Raw genomic sequence first — 12,976 nt, forward strand, 5'->3', positions numbered from 1 at the left:
TTAATATCTCTACAGACAGCCAGCACCAATTCTAGCCACAATCCCTCAGATGAAGACATTTTGCATTAACTTAGCTTAAATATGTGCTGCAACAAAAATATTTTTTCCTCCAGGAATTAAAGACCTTAATCAGAGAACTAAATTAATTTCAAAATTATTAATAAATATTAATAATCTTAATAAATCTTATTTTAAGAATTAAAAGAGGCATTAAAAAACAACCTAGCTCGCCATTGTAATTTTAGTGCAATATGGAAGTAAGAAACTATAAATCATTCAGTCCGACCCCTAATGAAGATATGTGGAAGCATATGGTCTGTTTATTTCTTCAATATAAATAAATATTACTGATTTTTGCATTCAGGTAACAGATTATGCGAGGAGAAGGTCTATCTAACAAAATATATTTTACATTAATATAATTTTTCCAATAAAGTTCTTACTTAATATAAAAAAAGTTAATCAATCTTTAACACCAATAAATATTTAATAGTTACTTAAATTATTCTTACAAATAAGCCAAATATTACATAAAAAAATAAAAATAAATTACTTCCCTTTATTAATTTTATACATAATAGATGAGTCAACAGAGATATTAACCTTGAAAAAATTTACAACAACTAAATTACTGGAATGGGTTTGGAAAAATATGCAGAATAAAAGTGTGCCCTAGCGAACATGAGCAATTAACTATTTAATTTGTTAATAAAAAAAAATTAAAGAGAAATTTTCAGTTTTTTGCCAATAGCAGCTTAGTTTTTAATCACATGTAAAAATACAAAAAAACATCAATAGATAGCTGAGGGAAATTTTGCATGAAAAACCTCCTGGGTACTTTTTTCTAAGGGGAAAACTAGGGCACTAGCAAATTTTACAAGAAGCACCAAAATTATGCTATAGTTATCATACAAAGGTAGCGTAACTTGATGGTGGGCAATAAACTTCTGTAACTCTGTTCCTATTTTTTTTTGTCATCATTTGACTGGTTTGATGCAGTACTTCAAGATTCCCTATCAAGTGCCAGTTGTTTCGTTTTGGTGTACCACCTACATTCTACTCCCTAACAAGTATTATTATGTTTTACATATTTAAAACGTTGCATGCCTGCACACTTTTTCCCATCTACCTCTCCTTCCAATATTAAAGCGACTATTCCAGTATGCCTTAATATGTGGCTATAAGGTCTGTCTATTCTTTTAACTATATTTTTCCAAATGCTTCTTTCTTTGTCAATTTGCCACAATACCTTTCATCTGTCACTTCATCCACCCATCTGATTTTTAACATTCTCTTGTAGCACTGCATTTCAAAAGCTTCTAATCTTTTCTTCTCAGGTACTCCGATCGTCTAAGTTTTACTTCCATACAGACCTACATTCCAGATACATTAAAAAATGTCTTCCTGACATTTCAATTAATTTTTGATGTAAGCAAATTATATTTCTGACTGAAAGCCTATTTCCCTTGTGCTATTTGGCATTTAGTATCCCTCCTGCTTCGTCCACCTTTAGTAATTCTACTTCCAAATGACAGAATTCTTCTACCTCTATAATCTTTTCTCTTCCTACTTTTATATTCAGTGGTCCATCTACACATTATTTCTACTACATTTCATTACTTTCATTTTCTTCTTTTTATTTTCATGCAGTAGTTTTGTGTAGAACTTCATCCATGCCATTCATTTTCTTCTAAATCTTTTTCATTCTTGGCCAGAATTACTATATCATCAGAAAATCGTAGCATCTTTAAATTTTCACTTTGCACTGTTACTCCAGATCAAAATTGTTTTTTAACATCATTAATTGTTAGCTCTATTCAAAAGTTAAAAAGTAACGGGAATAGGGAACTTCCTTGTCGGACTCCTTTTTTATTATTGCTTCTTTCTTATGTTCTTTGATTATTACTGTTACAGTTTGGTGCCTGTAAATGTTAGCAATTGTTCTTCTATCTCTATACTTGAACCCTAAATTTTTTAAAATACTGAACATTTTATTCCAGTCTACGTTATTAAATGCCTTTTCTAAGTGTATAAATGCTATGTAAGTTGGTTTATTTTTCTTTAATCTTCTTTCTACTATTAATCTGAGCATTAAATTGTTTCCTTTGCCCCTATACCTTTTCTGAAACCAAATTGGTCTCCTCCTAACACTTCTTCCAATCAACTCTCAATTCTGCTGTACAGAATTCTAGTTGTAGATTTTTGATGCGCAAGTAGTTATGTTAATTATTCTGTATTCTTCACATTTATCTGCTCCTGCTTTCTTTGGTATCATGAAAATAACACTCTTTTTGAAGTGTGATGGAACTTCCCCTTTTTTATAAATATTACACACCAGTTTGTATAATTTATCTAACGTTTCCTCGCCTGCACTACACAGTAATTCTGCAGGTATCTCGTTTATCTCAGGAGCCTTTCTGCTATTCAAATCTTTCAATGCTTTATTAAAATCAGATTTCAGTATTGTATCTCCATTTTCATCCTCTTCGACTTCCTCTTCGACTTCCTCTTCTTCTTCTATAACATTTTCTAATTCAATTTTTCCATATAACTCCTCAATATATTCCACCCACCTATTGACTTTTACTTTCGTATTATAAATCGGTGTACCATCTTTATTGAACAATTATTAAATTTGAATCTATATACCACAAAATTCTCCTTAACTTTCCTGTATGCTCCGTCTATTTTACCAATGATCATTTCTCTTTCCACTTCTGAATACTTATCTTTAATCCACTCTTCTTTCGCTAAATTGTACTTCCTGTGTATAGTATTTCTTAAATGTTGATAGTTCCTTTTACCTTCTTCATCACTAGCATTCTTATACTTTCTGGGATATTCCACATTTTAATTCAACAAATGATCAGTGCATCAGTATTTTTGATTTTGATGATATCTGGATATAACTTACCCACCTTGTAGTGGCCAAAAAATATTTTTTTAAATATAAAAAAAATTTCTTTTGAGTAATAGACTACTTTCCAATTTGCCAACAGGTAAAAACAGCCATTTTTGTCACTTTTCACGAGCTGTAGCAATCTTATTTTAAATCATACAGAGGGTCAAAAAGGGCTTTTTGGAAAGAGTAAACAGGTCATGGAAAAAGTGATGAAATGACTGTTTTTACCTGTTGGCAAGTTAGAAAGTAGTCCACTACTCAAGAAAAGTTTTTAAAAATATAAAAAAATATTTTTTTGCCTCTTCAAGGTGGGTAGTTATCATATACCAAATATCATCAAAATCAAAAATAGTGATGCAATAAAATTTTTGAAATTTATTTATTTATTTAGCGTATGGCACCAAAACATAACACCAATTACAATAAAAAATTACAAACAAAGATTTAACAAATTAATATATGCTACTGATTCTGGAGTCGCCATCAGGAAATCTTCAGGATTCCCTTCATAAGCTGTCCTAGGGCAAACTTCTGTGATGTGTTAAACAGTTTGATTTTCACCACACTCACAAAGAGGTATCAGTGTTTTACCCCATTTATACAGGAAATACCCCATTTATACCATGCTGAGTTCGTATTCTGTTTAGTGTTGACCATGTCTGTATTGGCAAGTCAAAACCCGGCAGCCTTTGAATAATACATGGGATTTGGTTATTCTGTTTTGTGGTCCATTCTTGATGCCCAGGCGTCAGTTAGGTTAAATCTGTCCTCTGTAGCAGTAATTACTGTTTTGATAGGTGGCTTTCTAGATCGAAGGCGGCCATGATTGGCATCCTCAATGTCCTCATGTATTGGTAGGTTTCAATTGTCCATTACCTTCTTGTACTCTCTTACAAGAGCGTTCATATGGTGCAGGTTTGGGGGTGGTATGTAGCTGAATACTGGGAGCCATTCCATGGGAGTAGACCTGATAACCCTTGCAATCATTCTCATAGTGTTATTAAGTTGAGCATCAATTCTATGAACATAAGGGCTGTTAAGCCACACTGGCGCACAATATTCAACAGCTGAGAAGACCAGGTTCAGAGCCAATGTGCATAAAGTGGAAGCCGATGCTCCTCTCGTTCTTCCACAGAGCTTATGTATAATGTTGTTTCTCGCTTTCAATATCTTTGCAGTTTTCATTAGGTGCTCCTTAAATGAAAGCGTTCTATCAAGTGTCACGCCTAGGTATTTTGGTGTCTTATTGTGAAAGAGCCATGTATCCTCGAATAGAATTTTAAGCTTCCGATTAGCAAACTTGTTACTCAGCGTAGTATGACAGTTCTGTTTTACTAGCATTTGGTTGGAGGCGCCATCTCCGGAACTACCTTCCCAGTTTTCCAGGTCAGCCATCAAGACCTCCTCTGACTCTTCAAATGATCTACATTTTATTGGTAACACCCAGTCATCAGCGTAGCCATGCTTTTTAGATCTTGTCTCTGGCATATCTGCAACATAGAGGCTGAAAAGGAGGGGTGTAAGTACCGACCCTTGCCTGCTGCAAGGGTCGGCAGCCTTGGTGAACTTATATTGGATCCCATGATAAGTTGGAACATTCTGTCATTCACCATGTTATTAAGGAGGCAAGCTGTTAGTTTGCATGGGATTACACGGAAGACCTTACAAATCAAACCTTCAGTCCAGACAGTGTCGTAAGTGGCCAATAAATCAAAGAATGGAGCAGAGGTTTTAAGATTTCTTTGGAACCCCGCTTCAATGTACGTTGTGAGCAAGAGAACTTGGTCAGTGCAACTTCATTTTGGTCTAAAGCCTGCTTGTTCAACTGGTATAACATCATATATCCTCTGACAGATTCTGTTGTAGTTGAGTCTTTCTAGTAATTTATATATCACTGATAGCAATGCTATAGGCCTGTAGCTCTTAAGTAAGTTTGCTGGTTTCCCTGTTTTAAAATGACTACTACCTTCGATTGCTTGAACTCTCTAGGCATGCTACCAGTTTTGATTATCTCAGGTGAAGAATCTGGCCACCCAAGGTTTTGCGTATTTTCAGCAGTTTAATAAAAATTTCGGATTGATACCATCGAACCCTGGTGCTTTTTCTGGAGCAACATCTTTAAGCGTCGACTCAATCTCTTTAAGTGTAAAAGGGTGAGCGTACTCAGTCTCTCCTGCCTTTCTCCACAAGTTTCTTAGTTTGTGTTTTATCTCAATGGTGTGCGCCCTGTCTCTTGGTGCTCTGGATGTTGTCACTATGTGGGATGCTATGGTGTTTGGGGAGATATTTGGCTTTCGTCTTTGAATCGGAGATCTGCTTCCTAATTTTCTTAGCAGAGTCCATGCATGATGACTCGAGGTCTGAAAGTTCAGGCTTCCCACCATTTCTGTTGCCTTGCAGCATCAAGGCTATGGAGAAGCTCATCTGCCACCTTGATGTTGGATTTTGACTGACTTGCCTTTTTAGGGCGAGGAGATGAACTGGTTTTCCATTGGGAACTCTGGATTTTGGTCTCAGGATCATAGCCATAGACCCAACTTTCATCTCTAGTTACAATTTTGGCCGTGAAGTCTGGATCTGCATGAAGACGTCCCTTCAACTCCGTACAAATTGACACATGATTTTCAAAATCCATGTTGCGCGACAGACACGATAAACACAACCTCACTCTAGAGGCTCTGGCAGCTGACTGGCAAGCTCAAACGTGTTACAACTTGTCCCTGCCTGTCTCAGTTGATCACGCTATTGGACAAATTACAGCATATGGATGTAGCATCGGCAGTTGCCGCTATAAAAATTCATTCACCATATTTTTTTATCACACCACGTAATTTGTGTTAATTCAGCTTGTCATGGATAATGGAATGGACAGTGCCAATACTTGCACAACAAATTTTTTAGCAACTTCCAAAATTTCTATATTCATCTGTTCTCATAAGTAACATCATTAATGTGGTTTTGCAAAACATAAGTCGAAACTTACACCAGTCTCAATGAAAATCAGTGACACTTGTCTGCCAGATTTAAACTGTTCAAGCCACTTATAAAAATTTACATGGTTTATACACATTTTACCAAACTATCTTAATATCTCTGAGTGATTTTCCACACGATTACACCTTCAGAAAGTAAAAATCCTATCAGAGCATGCTGTTTCTCCTACAAGTACAAGTTTCAAGCAGAGCTAATATTTTCTGACAAGAGTGCTGACATGAATATCACACAGTTTCAGTTTATTCTATTAAAAAGTTTTTCTACTGTTTCAATTTCTTTCTTTAATTATTGAATGATTCTAGTCATTATACATTTAGTCGGATTAAAACATAGGTTTTTAAGTCTTGCAAGATCACAAAATATTTTTTTTTTTACCTTATGTATGTTCTGTGATTGTGTGCTTTGTAAAATGCACACACAATTATAACATAATTAAAATAATGTTAACAATAGTGCTCTCAAAAATTTACACATTTCGAAAAGTTATATTAGACTTATCTTAAATATTATTTAACAACTTACTTGTCAGAGTACGGATCATACACTTCCACAGTTTGTAAAAACGTAGCACCATCGTAACCTCCACAAACGTATAATTTTCTATTTAATGCAGCAACTCCTAGTCTGCAACGTTTGGTCAGCATTGATGTCACTGATGTCCATATTCCTGTTTGAGGATCATAACGCTCAACCTATAACACAATTTTTTTTTAAACATGCTGCCGTTTGGTACACTGGTGTGCCGATGTATATCACCTAATGATTATAAAACCAACTTATCATTTTGATAATTCTTCCACTGGATGGCTTGATTTTTTTTTAAAGTGTCATACAAGTGCAATTTTAATAACCATATTAACATTATTTTATAGAATATCATCGTAAAAACAAAAAAAAAGGGCTGACAGTTTTTATGATATTATCCTAAAAAAAAAAAAAAAAAAAAAAATTGGCGACAGTTTTAGACACATGATCGTACAACTTAGATCAATATTATCAATGCTAAGGTACCAATGCTACTTAGCAGCACACGAGTGTACTACATCAACTCACCAGGTCAGTCTAGTGGTGAACTCATCATCATAAATCAGCTGATTTTGAACTCGAGAGTTCTAAGGTTTAAATCCTAGAAAATATAGTTACTTTTGTACTGATTTGAATACTAGATCATGGATACCGGTGTTGTTTGGTGGTTGGGTTTCAATTAACCACACATCTCAGGACTGGTCGACCTGAGCCTTTGCAAGACTACATTACTTTTTCATATTCATTTACATTTATACATATCATCCTCATTCATCCTCTGAAGTAATACTTTATGGTAGTTATGGAGGCTAAACAGAAAAAGAGAGTGTACCAGTGCCCAATATTATCACTGCTTTGGCTTACTCGTATAATGCTCTGTGTACAGTTCTCATAATAGTGCATTTCACTGGCGGCCTGCACTGGTTGACAGAAAAGGGACAAAATGGCAATAAAACCTGGTATGGAGCTAGTGGTTGATGAAAGCATGATCCCTTGGAAGGAGTGAATTATTTTCCATCAACATATTCCTCTCAAGTTACATAAATACAGTTAAAATGCTATAAAGTATGTTTACCATTAGGTTATACATATAGTATTATTATTTATTGTGGTAAATCTGCAGATTCAAGTAAAGATCAGACATACACACAAAATCATAATTAATTTTAATAGAATGCTTGACAGATGAAGAAAGATTGCTGTATAGAGATACAATTGTATTTCTCATGGCAATCACCTCTATAAGTCAACCAACTCGGTAAAATACCACAATTTCTTAGAATATGAATTAATTGCAGTACTGATGTCATTACTGTTTTTTACAGCTAAAGTGGACTGTATTGGACTAGCTTTGTCATTTGGATACCAGTGTGCTACAACGACCTACAAAAATCACAGGCAGTGATGATATATAGGTGTACCAAACCTTCTATTAGGAATCCCGATACTTCAGTACACCAGGGTACTGCAACAGCAGCAACATGTTAATATATAGAAATGAGATTATTTTTTCATGTTATAGAGTTAATCTACATTTTCTGTTAACTAACAAATTATTATTGACTAATAACAAATTAAATTACTGTTAAATTTTTAGTATACATATTGGCTTTTTTTTTTTAATAATATAAAAATAAATTGTAATAAAAATGTGTAATCATTGTGATGATATTATTAAAAAAAAACATATAGAAAGAAAAAAATAACTAAATAACAGCAAAATAATATATAATATATATACAGTTGCCACATACATGCCGAGCTTCATATTGGTGAACTCAATGCTAGCTGTTCAGATGACAGTGGGAGTACAGTATACCTACACGCCTGTACAAGCGCCACTCCCCACCAAGCTAGCTGATTGTGCAACTCTCTCCCACTACAGTGGTGCTGCAACCTTACCACTTGCAGGTGTCTATAAAAGAGTGAATGGAAGAATGAATTTTCAATTCGTTGCTAACCACCACCTGGAGAAGAAGAAAGAAGATCCCTGGACGGCCCAATATTGGACCTCGGATGCCAACATCTCTGCTGGAGCAGTAGGCCTGGCCAGCCCACCATGGGAGCTACAAGTGCATACACTACCTTCCTGCCCCAGCGTGGGACTGCTCTGGGAGAACTGTCTTGACCGCACTGGTGGAAGAAGATCGACACCAACCCAACACTGCGGGCCTCTGGAGGCCACCACTACCACGCTGTAGTGGGGATCCAACTGCCGCTGAGGGGAAGCTTGGTCCAATTCCAATGGATGAGCTGCAACCCTCCGACTGCAGCTCAACTTACTGGAGACCAGCTTCTAGAAATAACAGCCCTTCAAAGGGCTACCTCACAAAATACACAAACTGCCTTTTTCATGGCCATTACTCCAAAAACCTGAAACAGCCTTTTTCAGTGCTACCACAAGCTTTTAAGGTACCATGTGCCATTGAAGCCGTTTGGTGACATTGTATTGTATTGTGTGTGTGTGTGTATATATATATACATATATATATACTATAATAATTTGGCAGTATATACGTTGTTCTTGTCCATAGTAAATCATTACTCTTAATAAAACAACTAAATAATACAAGGTTTATAATGTACAGATGTAGTACACAAACTACAGTACTACATACAAAAAGTGACAATGTTATCAAAGAAGATAGATGCTGTAACATATGGTAGTAAAATATTTACTACGATCCATAGTCACTGAATTTATGGTAAACATTATGAAGATTTTTTGTGCTATCCATTTCTGAATTTTGCCAATAATTAAAATAAATATTAAGGTTGTTATAAAAGTTAAAATTAATGTATAAAAGTTTTGATGAATACCACTTTAAGCTTAATTAATTTTTTATTTTGTAACATTATATAATAAAAAATAAGGCATAATTAGTATAATAAATACTTAATTATACATACAGTGTCAAATATAGAGAGTCCATCATGACCACCAAGTGCATAAATGTAACCCTCAAAAGCGATTACACCTCCAGCACTTCTATGTTTTTGCATACTTGTAATAACAGTCCATTCATCTTTCTCAGGTGTGTAACACTCAACTGTATTCAATGAGGATACACCATCATATCCTCCACACACATAAAGTTTATTATCCAGAGCTGCAGCTCCCACAGCACTAAAACACAAAATAAATTAATTAAAATATAGTTGTATTTTAAATTCTATTAATATAAACCACCTTAGTACAGAATACTGAATTAGATTCATATAATGAAAAATTAAAATTCACATTTGAAATAAATAATAGTAGAATACTAAATTATTTTAAGTGTCAATATTGAAAAAAAAAACAAGAATAACCAAACTGTAACAATAGTATATAGAAAGCCCACATCTAACAAATCAAATCACTCTTGATCTCATAAAATTAACAAATAAATATGATTAATAGGGAGTAATTCAGTGCACAGATAATAAATTAAATAATGAAATAAACATAACATTTATAAAACAAAAAAACCTACCAAAACATAATAAAAAAACAACCAATACACAAGACAAAAAAGTGAAAACATTTATGTAAAGTATTAAAGTATTTACGTACTAATAATATCATTGAAAACATTACTAAAACTTAAAATAAAGAAATATTTAAAAGAGCATACAAACCTAATAACCACATAATAAAATATCTAAAAACAAAAATAGTAATACTAAAATAAACAATTTCTGTGAAATTTATAAAATTAAAAGTAATAATTGTGATTATATTAAAAAAAAAGCAAATACACTCCTTACAACTAAATTTCTTGAAAATGATAGAAATTACAAAAATAACAAATTAGATTTATCTAATATGGCAGACCATCTAATAAACATTATATTTCTGATATTGACACAGATTTAGAAATATTAGAAATTAATAAATATGATAAAAAAATAAATATATTATGGAAGTATTACATATATAAATACAAACATAATTTTAATCTGATAAACCATCAGGTGGTGTTTGAGGGAACAATCTTATAAAAACAGCAACAGATAGCAACACACATATAAGAAATTAATAAATAGTTTTCATTATAACATTACAGTACTGTTAACAAGAATTATACTTGTGCATGGTTTATTTTAGTTACATAGTATTTTGTTAATTTTTAATATTTTATTTAATGTGCAATTAATAAAATTAATTCAATTATGAATGAGGATGCAGGATTCAGCGAAAGTAGTAACATGATAAACTAAGGTAAGATATGTCTATCTCAATATTCTGTACTAGGTGGTTTATATATAAATACTCATAATTCAAAATATAAATTACAGTACAGAGGAATAATATGAATTATATTTAAATGAATCTTAAAAAGATTAATCTAAATAAAATATAATTATATATTTTCTCTTCTTAATAAAATAAATCCCTTTTGGCATGCCAAAAGGTAGAGGTAAATTTCACTGGTGCTAAAAAGGGGGTAAAAAAGATTTCCACATTAAAGTCAATAAAAACTTCAAATTTACTCAATACGACAATTGTTGCATGTGAAAAAAGTTTCACATGTTTAGCATATGACAAGTTCCACCTTAAAATTCCAACAATATTTTGGTCATCCCTTGCTGTAAGGGTTGGTCATATTAAAAATTGTTTCAGACAAATAGGTAACTGATCCAATACCACTTTATACTGATGCTTATAATACTGTGCTTATTAAGGGAGGTATGATTTTTTTCTCTCTTCAAAACCCCATTTTTCCAACCCCTGGGCCAATGATTGTTGATATCAAAAAACTTTACTTAGATAAATAACGAATTTGATATTTTACTTAATAAGAAAGTTATAGCGATATATTTTTTTTCTCGAAAAAGCCCTCCATGGTCTGATTTTGCCCATTAATGAACTCGACTGAGATTTTGGGTCGTTATATTTTATAAATCAACTTGAAAGTGATTGGCACAAAATTATGGCAGTTATCATTGCCCACCAGAAAGTGAAATATATACATCATATAAACTTTTGAACTGACAGTGGTTTTGGGGTGTTGGAGATGTGAAACTTGAAGATATGTCAAAATTTTCCGAATTCAAATCATGGTACCCATTACAGTAGGTAGCTTTTTTATGAAATCTACCTAAAAGAACAATGATGACTAAGGTTACTGGTACACACTGACAAAAGTCTTTTAACCAGTGATACAATTTTAATTTTATTATCAGTTCAACCATCTTTGTTTTGTTCTGAGAAATAATCATATACGTTACTGTATTTATACTCACAGGTGAAATACTATTAAAACTTCAGGATGAAACTAGTGCTAGTTTCAGGAACTCTCATACGGCTTATCAGATACCAAATAAAATAGCCTGCCTGCCTAGGTTTACAACTGAAAATCAGTCAATGATCTAAAAAGTGGAAGAGAATCCCAAAAGAGGAGAAGGGGTGATAAACACTCAGATCCATTATAAACACAAAATACAACCAATTTTTTTATACTGCAACAACACCACTATGTAACATACTCATAGCTTCAGCTATTTGCCAGTGAATAAAATTGAAACTAATGAACAGGCCAAGCATACACAGTGAAAATGCCTTTATGCCTAACTTTTTTTACTAAATAGTTTTTTGCTAAGAAGAGAAGTTTATTAAAATAAATCGATTACATATCTAGCAATACACATTATATTCTTGGTTTATTTTCAAGATTAATATAATGCATGTATATAAATACATATTTTTATTGTATGGATGACATCCTCAGTAATATGTTAACTGTATCATATCCAGAGAAGAACTATGAAGTTTACTAGAACTTTGATAAACTGAGGTAGTTTATCTGACAGACCTTTTATTGACAAAATAGTTTTAACCTTTTCTGCAACTAATAAATCTTGGACAATGATGCAAAAAATGGTAAACTGTTATATAATCAAATGAACTGCAAACTAAAAAAATGTATTAAATTACAAAATATATTATTACGATTACAAAATACAACTATATATGATAAAAATCTAAACTAAAAAATAACTATATAAGGTAAATTAATTAAAAAAGGAAATTTACAGAATCTTACCTCCGTTTACAATGCATAGAAGAAACTTCGCTCCATACTCTTTTCACTGGATCAAAAACCTCAACAGTAGATAAACGCTCAGATCCATTATAACCACCGAATGCATACAACCAATTTTTTAACACTGCAACACCAACTCGACTACGCAACATACTCATAGCTTCAGCCATTTGCCAGCGACCAATAATTGGATCAAATACTTCAACAGTGCTCAATGAATCACCTGAATAATAACAAAATGAAAGATTTCTAGAACTATAACATGAACAAAATCTCTAGATTTAATTAAGCAACTACTTCTGTAATTAACCAAATAAGCAAAACTTATTAATATTAAAGTATAAAAACAAATGTAATTCAATAGTTTGTGACCTCAAAAATATCCACTTATGATAATGGGTAACAGTCTCATTTACAATAATTATATTTTTCTGCTTAATAACCAGATGTTAACAAAAACGAAATAGTGAAAAAAAACAGGAAATTAAAAACAATCATCTTTAACAATAATTAGCTGAAACACTCG

The 12,976-nt window shown here is 32.7% G+C and overlaps 1 protein-coding gene across 1 annotated transcript in view; it reads right to left on the bottom strand.

The window, feature by feature from the left end:
• Positions 1 to 12,976, bottom strand: part of KLHL18 (Kelch like family member 18) — a 55,364-nt gene that overhangs the window by 10,733 nt on the left and 31,655 nt on the right. Inside the window, exons 7-9 of the mRNA XM_075366188.1 lie at positions 12,451 to 12,673; positions 9,332 to 9,548; positions 6,419 to 6,588 (exon numbers count right to left, since the gene is read on the bottom strand). Coding sequence (XP_075222303.1) covers positions 6,419 to 6,588; positions 9,332 to 9,548; positions 12,451 to 12,673 — 610 coding nt within the window. The remainder of the gene's footprint in view (positions 1 to 6,418; positions 6,589 to 9,331; positions 9,549 to 12,450; positions 12,674 to 12,976) is intronic.

The sequence above is a fragment of the Lycorma delicatula genome, chromosome 5 (assembly GCF_047948215.1).
Source record: "Lycorma delicatula isolate Av1 chromosome 5, ASM4794821v1, whole genome shotgun sequence".
In the NCBI taxonomy this organism is placed as follows: domain Eukaryota; kingdom Metazoa; phylum Arthropoda; class Insecta; order Hemiptera; family Fulgoridae; genus Lycorma; species Lycorma delicatula.